Source organism: Actinia tenebrosa, unplaced genomic scaffold (genome assembly GCF_029948245.1).
Source record: "Actinia tenebrosa isolate PJP-AT-01 unplaced genomic scaffold, QUT_ActTen_1.0 PGA_scaffold6__47_contigs__length_16458017, whole genome shotgun sequence".
Classification (NCBI taxonomy): domain Eukaryota; kingdom Metazoa; phylum Cnidaria; class Anthozoa; order Actiniaria; family Actiniidae; genus Actinia; species Actinia tenebrosa.
In genome coordinates this window covers 6,895,081-6,909,025 of record NW_028292583.1, presented here as the reverse complement: position 1 = coordinate 6,909,025, position 13,945 = coordinate 6,895,081, and the positions used below count along the sequence as shown (strand labels likewise).

General features: G+C 45.8%; 1 protein-coding gene across 2 annotated transcripts in view; it reads right to left on the bottom strand.

The window, feature by feature from the left end:
- LOC116296778 (hemicentin-1) overlaps positions 1 to 13,945 on the bottom strand; it is a 63,736-nt gene that overhangs the window by 35,413 nt on the left and 14,378 nt on the right. For both annotated transcript variants that reach the window (XM_089039300.1, XM_089039299.1), the window contains exons 12-13: positions 1,277 to 1,573; positions 310 to 615 (exon numbers count right to left, since the gene is read on the bottom strand). In XM_089039300.1, the coding sequence (XP_088895426.1) occupies positions 310 to 615; positions 1,277 to 1,573 (603 nt within the window). The remainder of the gene's footprint in view (positions 1 to 309; positions 616 to 1,276; positions 1,574 to 13,945) is intronic.

The window sequence follows — 13,945 nt, the reverse complement described above, 5'->3', positions numbered from 1 at the left end:
TATTATTATTATTATTATTATTATTATTATATGTAAAAGATTCAAGTAGCTAATCGTAAATTGCCTATATATAGCGAGATTTATGATGTAATTTGGAAAACATAATAAAGTTTACATCATCATTATTATTATTATTATTATTATTATTATTATTATTATTATTATTATTATTATTATTATTATTATCATCTACCAAGGACTAGAGACAATGACTGGCAATCATTGATCAACACCTTAATAAACAACTGGCATTCATGATAATTTTAACAAAATACAATAAACAAAAAGATGTGATCGATTCTAACTTACTAAACGAGGTAGTAATGCACTGCCCTTTTGGTGTCGGCATGCTTGCTCGGCTGGGGCCAATCTTATTGATAGCTCGCATTCTAAATATTAAGTTTGCCCAAGCTGTTAGTTGCAGAGAATGAGATGTTTTCGTGGGGTCAGTGATATTGACAATCACATGCCATTCCTCTGGGAAGAAGGTGGATTCTTGTTCAACGACAAAGTGGGTGATTGGTGCATCATTGTCTTGTTCCTTTTTCCAGGTGATGGTGGTAGCTCGGTCGTGACAACCGTTAATCGTAAGGTTTGAAGGTGGGGACGGAACACCTGAAAGAAACACACACAAAAACTAATTTTTTACCTTCATGCGTACTTCATAACAAACGTACTAATAACCGTATCCCTAATTGCCAATCTGATTTTGGTCCTCTACTGTAACTGCTTTGATTGAAGCCATATAAGACTCCAGCGGCGCTTAATATCGACAAAGGCAATGTAAGTGCAGTGGCGTTCTTGGACTTTCTGATACTGTTAACTACACTATAATAGTGGCCAAGTTAAAAGAATACCGTGCGGTTTACACTTCCAATGATTGGTTTAAATCTTGATAACCGCTTTCAACGCGGTTTCGTCAATGGTTCTCTTTCGGACTGTCGTACGCTTAGTTGTGGCGTTCCTCAGGTACCATTTTAACATTTTAAGTCCCCATTTTTCTAATCTACGTTAATGAACTTCCAAATTGCCTACAGTTTTCCCTGCTGCCTATGTATACGGATGAAGACACCTAACCTTTGCAAGTGACAATGTCGACGCAATCGACGTAATTCTTGATTATTCTTATTTATATTTATGTATTATACTGTGTATAAGTAAAAGAATTATCTATTCATCTACCACCGTAGTTTCTAATTGTTGGTTAACCAAGACAAGCGGCAGATCTCCTGGAAGTTATCGAGGTTTTAGAGGTTTAACTCATGTTGAACAGTACCTTTTACATCAGCAATGGCTGTTGCTCTGTCCTCAGTTTTCAGGGGAACATTGGTGAATGCAATGCAAGTGTATATAGCCCCATCATTAAAATTAGCATCTTCAATCCTCAGAATGTTCTGGTTTTGGATCCACCGCACTCGAGAATCATATTTAATTAGCCTGCCATCTTTGAGCCACTTATACTTCAAGAAAGGTTTGAGTCTTTTATCAGCCCCCGCCTCGCAATGGAATTCCAAAGCTTTCTTCAATGTTACAACCATGTTCTTGGGTGAAAATCTAAAGATTTTTGTTCTGTCTGTTTAAAGTCAAAGAAGCAATTTTATAAAAGGAATCAAATTTGAGACAAATATTATGGAATACAGAGATTTTCCCTATGATAACTTTGAGGAATGATTTTAATTTAGTTGATTAGTGACTTGAGTTTTTTAGGAACTGTTCATTAATTATGCCTCAGAGTGGGCTGGAGGAAAAATCGAAAGAAACCTTGGAAAAAGTCACAGCCCCCCCCCCCCCCCCCCCACCCCCAATTCTATCTAAAAGAGTGTTTTTGACCCCCCTCCTCCAGTAATTATTTGCTTCAACACCCCCGCCACTTTAGGTCAGCAAATACTATCAAAGCCCCCCTTCTTTGTGTGATTTTTTTCAAAGCCCCCCTACTTTTGCTCTAGCCTCCCAAGGCATAATTAATGAACAGTCCCTTAACTCAGCAGCACAGAGCGCATGAGCCTTAGAGCCAAGAGGACGAGTCGTGAAAGAACAAAAATACTTTGCTTCTCGAAAAAAGAATAGACCTCTTGTTCAGCTTCGTTGTTTGTTGTGCACATTTCACATCATGTGATGCCACTCTTGGGAGCTGATTCTTTCATGTGTAAATATTTTAACATGTTCGTCATAAAAGAACAATTCTCGAGGGAAGCAGCAGTAAGGGGGACTCGCGGTCGATGTCGAAGATTTGCGGGTTTTACAGGCGGTCTAAGGAACGGGTCGGCAGCGGGAATAACCCGTGTCCCATTGTATGTTGCTGCTATGTTGGGAATATTTGTCTTATATATGCATGAATGTAAAAAGTTCACCAATGACTTCTGTATAATTTGTCTAAGACCCAAGGTTAACATACCCAAGCCCAAGGGTTTCTGGTGTTGTGGTAAGAAAATGCAAATAGAAGACGACACGTCAGCGCAGTGTTACGAATGTGGTAAGAATATTCGTAATGCCGTACCAAATGCTACCAGAGAGCAGTATTATGCCAACGGAGGTCGTAAGAAAACGCCATATAAGAGAATAAAATACTTCAGGGACTGGATGAGTCATATCCAAGGTTTACATCCGGTATATTTAAGCGACGAAGTAAAGAAGAAAATCATAGACCATTTAGAAGAGCCAACCCCGCAAAGTCTACGGAAAGCGTTGAAAAAATTAAAGCTAGGGAAATATTACAAAGCTATTCCCTATCTTTTGTCTGAAATTACCGGTAAGTCTATTCCCGGGGTTTCTGATATGACAAAAGCCGAGTGGATGTTTTGTCGTCTGGATAAGGATATTCCTTATTACCCTGACGTAATTTACGAAATATTTCACGAAATAGACCCCAACCACCCCCTGTTAGGATGGATTCCGAGAAAATAAAAATGCAAAACTGGCGTTTATTTTGCCAGAAACCCCACTGGGGAATGCATCGCGCAGAACACCAAGCTATCCCCAGTGGGGTTTTTTTGCATTTTGGGCTTACGGGGCTTATTTCATCCCGCGCCAGAGGCCCTCTAGTACATACACATATATCTTTCTTACGACCCACCAGAGGGTGAACTCCGGACAGCGTCCCGAGACACCCCCTGACTTTTCCAATCGCGAAACCCCCCATCGCGGGGTTGAATCGCACTTTCTATCTTTTCCACCCCTCCCCCCACGGTTGCTGTGAGTGGGGGAAGCTTTTTTTTTTCACTCACAGCAACCGGTCCAAATGCGTCTACAGCGAGGCTCGAACTCGGGACTTTAGGCCTCCCCAGCTCCAAAGTCCACGATCACAAGCGAACGCCAGACACATCTGGACGCTTATGTATGTGAAAATTATTATATTTAATCTGCATATTTTCTAGACTGACGTTCAATATGTAAATAGAATCCTGTCACGCTCTTTTCAAAGCAGATGTTTACTGAGCAAGCTTTCTTTGAAGCTCTTCTTTTGCCTCCTGGTAGATCTTTTTGCGAGATTCCTCGGAAAGATCTTTTACGACTGTTTTTTTTATTCCTTATGTCCGACTTTAATTTCTCGTATTTGTCTTCTTCGGCCAGAATAAGCGAGAATTCTACGTCGTCTATCTTTCTGTCACGCAAAGCCTTTGAGACAAGATCGGTAATTGTATTTACTTTAGCCCTTGACAGAGCTATTGTCGTGTCATGCTTGGATATTTTGCTTGACAACTGTTTCATAATACCCGTAGCAACGGCCGAGATAATACCACAGGCTGCCCCAACGCCGGCCAAAGGAACTCCAACAATTATTCCCGGTCCAGTAAGCGAAGTAGCAACGCCGGAGCCCGTTAACACAACGGATATAGACCCCGAAGTTATCGCAATCTTATGTAGCGTACTCCGGGCTCTGACGTACTTTTTTCGGACTTTTTCATAGTGTTTTGTTTGCCCTTCCAAGTAAGCCAGGATTAAGTTCGCTTTATTAAGCCTGAAGTTTTCGGCGTTTAGTTCGTTAGGTGTAGTATAGGGAACATCTGGGTACAACTTAGGTGCTGAAGGTATAACATCCATTATATATACTAATGTACGACGCTTTTGGGAATGATATCGAGGAGCAGCCACATCATGACAACCGGGATTATGCCAACTGGAGGGCCTTTAGGAAGATGTTTCCGCATGCAGACCCCAGTAAGTTTGAGCGCAGACCTGATGGGATTTACTTCAACGGCGAAAGAATGTACAGCTATGCGGACTTGGAGCCAAAGGCGACCGTTAAGCATAAAGAAAGGCAGCCTAATTTCCCAGAGAATTTATTACCGACAACAGAGGGTTACCCATTTTACGACAACAAAGGTGGAGCGGATGACTTTGCTAAGATGGTTACCTCCTTAGAAATCCCCGTGGGTCCTACGACTTTCAAAACAAAGGTCAGAGACATCTTTAGAGAAACTGCCATGAAACATAACTCAGGGAAAGAATCCAGAGAATGGTTATCAGGTCCCAACATGCGGTATTGGCCGCAGCAGTTAAACTTTGCTGTCTGGGCTGCTACTAAAGGATGCGGTATAGCCGCGGATATGTTCCATATTCCTTTCCTGCGATTTCATGTTGCTTTTACTATTCGCAGGATATTGTTTGAGTTAGGAGTGCCGCTTCCTAGTGACACTATCTTTAACCCGAAGGATAACAAGTATGACAAAGTTGCATGGGAGCGATTAAGGAATGAGTTTAAGCTTACCAACCCTGATTTTCGCAACAAAGAGGGTGCCGCCCATGGTTTAGGAGAGACTTACACCTATGCTTCGTATGTTGGTGCCAGCATAGAAACGCCGGGCATGGGGTATCCCAGTTCCTACGAATTCTCGGACTTAGGAGGCAGCGGAACGAAGGGTAATTTAATTTACTACATAGAAAGCAAAGAAAAGTATCCTTGGGCGCCTTTCTTTGCCGCAAAGGGCATTGGACTGAAAAACCTAGCAAGGATTAACCGCAGCATTGAAGCCTTTGTTTACTGCATTCTAGGGGCACAGGTTAGCACTCGCAGCCCCATCGTAGATGCCTCCGGTGCGTCACAGGAAACGCAACAAGTATTCCTTGTCCTCTTCGAAAGCGCTGTTATCGAGAATGAGATCTCTAAGTCGGTGCGGAGATATCAACTTGCAGTGCAGCAGTCTAAAGTGCGACTGGATTACGCTTTGTCGCCTGGTTGTTGGTTGATGCCAAGTAATTTGGTTATCAACGCCAATTCCGTCGTGGGTTACAACAATAAGCTGCAGCGAGCTACCAAGGACATGAAGTTTGGGGTGAACGACGTGAACTCTGACACTCTTAGAAGCATCCCCCATTTCGTGGAGAAGCCTAAGAAGGAGCACGTAGAAAAGCCCGCACCAAAGAAGAAGCCTCAAAAGAAGGTTATGCCAACCATACCCGAGGAATATGACCATAACCTGCTAAAGGCCGGCTTAGCCGCCGCAGGCGTTGGTCTGAGTTATTATATATGGCGATGAACAACCCCTACGTAGCTGGAGTAGATTGTGTTTATACGACTTACACAGGCGAGAAAAAATACACCCAGGCATCTTGGGTTGACGTCGCGGGGATGTCTGTAGACTTGAACTACTCAGGGAAGAAGTTAATCCTTTGTAGTATTTGCATTGGCACGAGCAGCCATGCCAACGTGGGCTTTAGGTTCCTGGATGACAACGGTATACTGCAGCCTATGCGCGCGAAGACGAACAACAGAGAGCCTGCGCATTTCTCCGTAGAGCCCAACCCAGCCAGCGCCGAAAATCTATCGGTTTGGACTTTCCACATGGTCGCCGATTGCCATGGGAAGGTAAAGCTGCAAATGCGCGTAGATGACACGAGTGTAGTAACGATAAATAGTATACATGACCAAAGGTACGCCATTTATAACCATGCAACCATTAGCACTTTGACGGTGATTAGTCTTTAAATATATGAACCCACACGCGAAGGAAGATTGGTTTCTTCATTATTTGGAGGAAAAGGAATACTTACAACAGCAATGGTATGACACCGGGCTGTGGGTAAAGGTTGGGGGCCTGGGATTAATTATGTGTACTATTACCATTAACACGGGGTATTCATGCAATGCTGGGTTTAGGATCGTTGATGAGAATGACCATCCATTACTGCCTTACAGGAAAAAAGATAACAATAGGAACCCGACCCATTTTTCGTCGGAGCCCCCACCGCAAAGCACAGAGGACATAACGTCGACAACTTTTCATATGATAGCCAATTGCCAATATGCAAAGCTTCAGGTTCTTCCCAATGACGTTGCCTACTTTCGAATAAATGGCCAAGGCCCTGCTTCCCCTAATGCTGCTTGGTGCCATAAGCCCATTAGCACCATGAGTGTGCTGCCGCTAGTTCCGCATTATCAAGGCGGCGCGAATACTATCTTTACTTATCCCCAGTCGAGGATGCCTCGGGCGCCTGACGACGACAAGCCCCCAGTAACATACAAGGACAAGATTAAGCCTTCATCTTCTTCAGGAGTACCACTCCAATAGCGACAACCAAGATCCAAATGTTATTCCCCACGAACTTCAACAGTTCGCCGCCAGCCCTAAGTGCCAAGGAAACAACCGACCCAGCAGCCCAGGAAGACCGGCTGCCATCTTTTTTCCCAAGTCCGTTAGCCCACTGCCTAATTTCTTTACGCCCGCGCCCGTAGCCTTAAGCGCAGATAGGATGACTCCTACTACGGTACTAATAGCGACCGCAAATGCCAGTGGAACGCCATACTTCAAAAGGGCTCTTTTTACCTTTTCCTTGGTGGTAAGCCCCAGCTCCTTTTCCAGGTTTTCCTTTTGCGCCCGTAATTCCGCAAGGCGCACCTCTAGATCTTCTGTTTCCCTTTGGGCAGCCTCCCTTTCCTCTTCGGGGCGAGCTTGGTCCGCAATTACTTCTTGCTGCCGCTCTATTTGCCCCTCCAGGTCTTCGATGGCTTGATCTCTTTGCCGGATTTGTTCTTCCTTAGTATTAATTTCAGCCATTAACCGTCGCCGTTCCACTAAAGAGCCGGCTATGGTAGTTTGTAAGTCATTAGCATCTTCGCTTCTTAAGTCCAACTCTTGCAGGGCGAGGTTGAGAGCCTTTTGTGCTTGATTCCTTTCACGCCGAATTCGGGTTCTTTGGTCTACCAGCTCACTTATTTCTTGATTCTTAAATTCGACTTCCCTCCTATGTGCGTCGGCGAGCCGCTGGTTTTGCTTCATGTATTCTTCCTCCCTTTCTTCCAACGTTTCTCGCAGCGCCTCAACGGAGGCGCCTGAGTTTTTAGCCTCCTCCAAGTCCCTTTGTGCTTTATCCCTTTCGCCCAAAGCTTTATCCAACTGGTTCCTCATTTCTACCATTCTTTCGTTACCGAACTTTTTTTCGGTATCGACGAGTAGTTGAGTTTGCTTTGCGTATTCTACCTCCCTTTCTTCCAACGTTTTTTGCAGTTCGATCGCGCGTTTTTCTAGCGCGACCCTTTCATTTAAGGTCTCCAGCCGCTCTAAAGCGCTCCGGGTAGCCACTTGGAAGCCCCTTAATCTTGCCACGTTAACCTTAACCGAGCCACTTTCGTCGAAAAGGAGCTGTGGCTTCGTCCAGCGGTCCTTGTCGGGATACCTCAGGTCTCTAACGCTTATTAGGACTTTGTTTCCGCGCTCTGTGAGCTTTATGTCATCAGCATCAAGGTGGGAATAACGCAGCCTTAGTTCTTCCATTGCCCACTCTACGGTTTCCCGCGCAGCTGCCTCCGGCTGCTCCACGTTTTGAAGTTCCAAGTACTCTGGGACGGGGCTGCCGCGGTTCCTTGATTCCCACATGTGTCTTAAGGCGGCCTTAGCGCTTTTCCATCTACTACCATACTTGTTTTCTAAGGCTGCGTCGTAAACTAGGGGGTCGGTTTCCGCGCCTTTAGTCCATGCGTCGAATTCGTCGTCGTTAATGTCAACTTGACCTTCTTCGGTAAGGGGATCAAAATCCGTTCCTTCTACTTCCATTATATATGATAAGCTCAAAGTTGAATCCCAACGCATTACCTAAGCAGGTTGGCGGACTGAAAGCAGAACGCACCTTTCACCGGGTTACATTCACGCCCAGCAGCGCAAAGCCAGGAGAAACCCTGTATGTAGGCGTACCCCGCCTAACGGATAACCTAATATTGGTTCCTGGTACCTTGGCTTTAAGGTTTGACCTAGCAATACAACCAAGCACCAAGGACAAGCGATACACCGTCAATAACGTGGGCAGGAACCTCGTTTCTAAGATGAGAATCAAGTTCGCAGGGGAATCCCTCTTGGATTTGAATAGGTATGATTTGTACACCACGTATAAGGATCTGTGGCTAACAGCCTTTGACCGTGCACAAAAGATAGAGCAGGGAATTGGAAGCGTTATTCTTCGTAAGCTTCGCATCGATACTAACCCCGCGCCTACGGACTCCAGTGGAGCAACCGCAGTAGCAGACGCAACAAGGGTAAAGACCGCCTATGGTAGCAAGTACGTTATCCCTTTGGATTTCGAAGTAATTACGAGTCATGGTGTGTACTACCCCAGGCAGTTATCCGAGTTACAGTTTGAAGTAACCTTGGCGGACACTACGAACGTCATAGGAGGAATGGACAGCGCAATTAGCGGGGCTGTTGATCCTTATTCTATCACCAACTTAGAGCTGCAGTATGAGACCGTGTACAGCGAAGAGCTGGCCCGTAGCGCTGGCATGGAATATAGCGCCGGAAAGGCATTCCTTTACGACCACGTAGTGATGTATAAGACGTTCAGCTTCTTGGATAAGACGGACGAGGTTATCAACCAAAGCATTAACCTCCCCCGAAGAAGTCTCACGGGGTTAATGTTGGTGTTTGCTAAGCCCTACGAGGCCGGCAAGCGCGACTCCGAAGCCTTTCACAACCCCAACATTACTAGCGTCGGCGTGAACATAAACGGCGTTCCAAACAAGGTCTACTCCCAGGGGATAAAGCCCGCAGACGTATACAGAGAGGCAAAGCGTAAGTTTGGCGACCAAATTAGCCCTGAGGAATTCTTTAAGGATAAGTATGCGTTATGGATTGACATGCGCACCATTAACGACGAAGACCTACATGGTCAGGGTTTACGTCTAGTAAATACGCAGGATGGCATAACATTGGAGATCAAGCGCACCAAGAACTCCAGTGCGGGCGACGGCGATAAGATAAACTGCTACGTCTTTGTCGTGTCTGACGCGCAACTGAGCGTAGAAATGAATCAGCTAAAGAGTGTCGCATATTAAAATATTCCTTACGTATAATATGCTTCGCGTATTTCAAAACAACGAAACCAAACTGCAATGCATAGTGCAAGGCGACAAACTGTACTTTAAAGCAAAGGAGGTGGCTTTGGCGTTGGGCTATGAGCGCCCTAGAGATGCAATTAGAGCACACGTATCTGAGAAATACCAGAAAAGATGGGTCGATCTACAAGGGGCTTCAAATCGCCGCTCCCCTACTACGCAACCACATTCCGTGTTTATATCCGAACCTGGTTTGTACGAACTGATATTTAGCTCTAAGCTACCCAAAGCTGTGGAGTTTCGTGATTGGGTCTTTGAGGAAGTCCTACCCGCGCTGCGTAAAACGGGCAAGTACGAGATAGAAAAGCGGTTTGACGGTCCAAACAAGTTGGTATTCAAGATCGAAAACGAATTTGACCTGCATAAAAAGGTAGTACACTACATTCGCAGGTTTTACCCCCAAATGCTCGTAGCGCCCGGCTTGGGTGAGCTGCAGGACTCGGACAGCAAGCGCATAAAGTGCTGGCAGAAAGGATATCAAAGGGGTCAACCTGACCTTCTTATCCTGAATGCACATTTGCGATACTGCGGCTTCTGCGTGGAATTAAAGACATCAAAGGGTAATGGGGTGTTATCCGCAGATCAACGCCTGCTGCTGCAGCGGTACGAAGAAAATGGCTATAAGACGCTGATGAGTAATGACTACGATGACATTTGCCGCGCCATTGCGGACTATGCGCAGGGAATTCGCCTGCCCTGTAGGCGGTGCTGTAAGCGCTTCCGAAGCGCGCAGACGTTGGCAACGCATTTAAAGATATTTCATAGATATAATGGGCATAGTTCAGCAAACGCAGTGGCGAGATTTGACGGAAGGCATTGCATATGAAATAAAAAATTACGTCGTCTTTGAAGAGCCAAACCGCTTGCGGCTGCTTTTGAAAGACGAGCAGGGCGTGGAGTATTCCCTGTGGGCGCCCGATAGGGTTCGGTACGTCATACAGGGCGAGGAATTCACCCATCTGCGCTCGCATGGTAAGCAGAAAGGGCGGTGGGAGTTCGACGTAGAAAGGCGGGTCACTCCGTCTCCTCTGCATGTGTAGACGCGTCCAAAGGTAGGGTGCGCTGCGCTTTAGGGTCCGCTAAGCACCAGTGGCCGGTAAAGTCGCTTTCTAAAAATGCGTTGCCGCAATGAAGGCAGTCGTATTTTTTACGCGGTTTGGGTAGGGGCTGCTTACGGAGGCCAGCAGGTTCACAGGCGATGCAGTCGGCGGCAGGTTCGCACGTAATACAGTCCATATATTGAAAGAGCGATTAGGAATCCCCCAAGAAATGCTATGAAGTAGGCTAGCATATATTGCAAGGTCCTCTTAAAAGGGGTCCTCATAATTATTGTTGATTGTTAACAAACAACAATAAAAATAAGATCAAGGTTTGAGACTCTTTGCGCAAACCAAGACCTTCATTATTTCTTTTTTTATCCCTTACGGGCTTTCTTGACCGCCTCATTATCGACGTGCCAACCATTAAAGCGATCTAAGTACTCTTTAAAGCCGCCTTGACCCTCATACAGGCAATGCCAAATATGTTGGTCACTTCTTTGACAACCGCAGCGATCGCAGGGCGCCTCCCAATATTCCCTGTTCTCCCAGCGCACACCTTCCGCGCGGTCAAACATTGCGAAGATCTGATCTACTTCTTTCTTGCGGCGCGTTAACTCCTTTGCGGTGTCGGTGGGACAACATCGAGCCGCGACATCACCATGTTTTAAACATGCTACGCCGGTTAAGTCGTAACTGCGACACCTGTGAATATGCCATGCGTCGGTAACTTCCTCATCGCAGCGCGCGCATATATCTTTTAAGCACACCCTCTTATTGCGGTGATACTCCAGCGCCTGCACGCTGCTAAACTGCTTATCACAGTCCTCGCAAATCGTAATGTTAACCCTCTTTTTATCGCATACCCTTCTTTCGACGTGATATTCTAATCGCTGTTTGGAGCTAAAGCCCCTACCACAATTCTTACACTCCATTATAACTAAGTGTTATTTAAGCCTTATAAGGGATACCGAATGAAGTCCTTAACGGACTCCTTAGCCCAGCCCGCCATAGTTATCAGCGCACCAAACCTTTCCGCGCGCTTCAGACCACACATTTCATCGTACAACTCCTGCACGCGCTCTTTTAACCGGTCTATCTCCTCCCTTTGCATTTCTATGGTGTCTCTTTTATCTTTTGCGTCGGCGACAATTCTTTGCACTGCTTCCACTGGCTCCATATATATCAGGGAACAAGTTCCCTTCTTTCGAAGGGATATAAATGAACCCAGATCACATGCCTTGTAACGCTCTGATAGTAGGACCCACCGGCTGCGGAAAGACCCAGTTCGTAGTAGAGCAGCTATTAGGACCCTTTAGATACCGTTTCGACTATATCGTGCTATTATGCCCCACCTACGTGAATAACCGCACCTGGACGGGCATAGGAGTGAAAGATGACGACTTCTTTGTAGATATCTTAGACCCTAACGAGTTATCCAGCCACCTTAAGTTTTGGCACAAACAATTCCCCAAGAATACGCAAACCTGCTCATACTGGATGACATCGCCTGCGGGGACGACGTAAAAAGGCGCACCTCCGAATTAGTGAAGCTGGCCTTCAGCGGTAGGCATGACAATATTAGCGTTTGGTTGCTTTCTCAGCAGCTTACCAGTGTCTCTAAGCCCTTCAGGGAAAACATAGGTTCAATTGTCGTATTTTATACGCCGAGCAAGTCTGACCTGGAAACCATCTTAAGCGACTACGGCGGTGAGATAAGCAAGGAACAGTTGCATGAATACATGCGGCATTTAAAGACGCACCAACATTCCAAGATGATCTTCTCTTTGAGGTTTCCGTATTCCATAAAGATCTGCGATCTTTAAAGTCTTTGATTCCTAATGTATATGGATATTGAGCAGCTCTTAGATGAAGTCCCCACACAGCTAGATGAAAGTAACCTCAAGGAACAACTTAACATCCTGGTGTCTTCTGGGAAGTGTAAAGAAATGATAGGCAAGGAACTTACCCATGAGCAGGTTAATAAGTTGTCCGACGAGGAGGTTAAGAAGTTCCATAAGAGGTACGAGGCCGCCCTTGCAAGTAAGACCACGGACGCCGTCGCAGACTCCGCTATCCGACTTGCAATTAAATTGCTTGGACTTGCGCTGCCCATAGACGACGTGGAGCAACTGCGGAAGGACATTAGCGAGGACTATGTCATCGCTCAAGAACTTAAGATAACCTGTGGGTGGTTGTCTTTGAAGTGCGGTAAGTTAATGGCAGTCGCCTCTGCGGCTTTGCACGTAGCTCAGCATGTCAACTTGAAGGAGGTACTGGTGTCTTGGAAGGACTTCAAGAAGGACAGGGACGTTGAAAAGGTCTTCCAGGCGGCACTTGCTGAGGTACCTGATCACTTAGTCAAGTCGTCCTCAGGAATTACCCAGGTCGCCTCAAGTACTTGGTCAAGTCGTCCTTAAGTACTTAGTTAAGTCCTATTAAGTTACTTATCAAGTCCTTCTCAAGTACTTACCCAGGTTACTTTAAGTTACTTATCAAGTCCTTCAAGTCCTTAGATATAAATGAGTGAACCAGAGTCGAAGGTAGAGCAGCCCCAAGAGGAGCAAAAGATTACCAAGGCTAAATCTCCAGGCAGAGTTGCTGCCGGTAAGAAGCTCGCGGAGATGAATAGAAAGAACAAAGCAAAGAAAGAGGAAAAGGTGGAAGAGAAAGAAGAGGAATCCTTCATTAATCCAGGCTACGTCATCGGCGCGTTAGGAGTTGCTATAGCAGCAGGTAGCCTTTACTTACAATGGAAGGCAGCAAAGCCAAAGGTAGAATTAGAACCCGTGCATGTGACGCAGGAGCCCCCTAAGAGAAGCAAAATACCCGTGATGGAGTAATAACCTTCTCGCTTTGTAATATAATGTCAACCGCGTTATTGAAAACTGTTGAAGAGGCAGCCATTATTACTTCCATCGTTGCGGGTATTGGTTGGGTAGGTAAGAAAGTGCTCAAAGAAGACTTTACTGAAGACCCAAGCAAGAGCTTCGCTAATTTTGCTAAAATGACCGCTGCCGTAGGCGGGGCTATCATGGTAAAGGATTACCTACGGAAGGAAAAGTACCTCCCTACGGTGTAATATATATGGCTAGCGTGGTCGCAGGTGGAGTTATTGCAGCTTTAGCATTCACTGGAGCTAATTATGGTGGTCAGTATTTGGATAGATTAGTCAGAGGCGACAAAAGCGGAGATTTAGCCGCCGAAAGGAAGAGACACGACTTAGCGCTGGAGAAATATCAGCGAGACGTGGCGGCTTGGAATGAAAAAAGACAAGCTTACAGGGATTGGTTGGATAAGAACTACCAAGACAAGATGCAGGCGGATAAGAACTTCGAAAACACAGACTACGCCTTTAAGCTCTATGCGCAAGCACACCCCGCGGCATCGACGGGGTTGAGAAAGCCTCAGTTTAAGAATTACTACCAGCCTTCTAAGAAACAAAAAGATAGTGAGTTGGTCTTCGTAGGAGTCGCAGGGCTGGCAGGAGGCGTAGCTTTGGCGTATTTTGCGTGACGCGAAGCATGAGCGTCTAATATATAATGATCGTCTTTTTGGAAAGCGACAAGAATGACTTTACCACTTA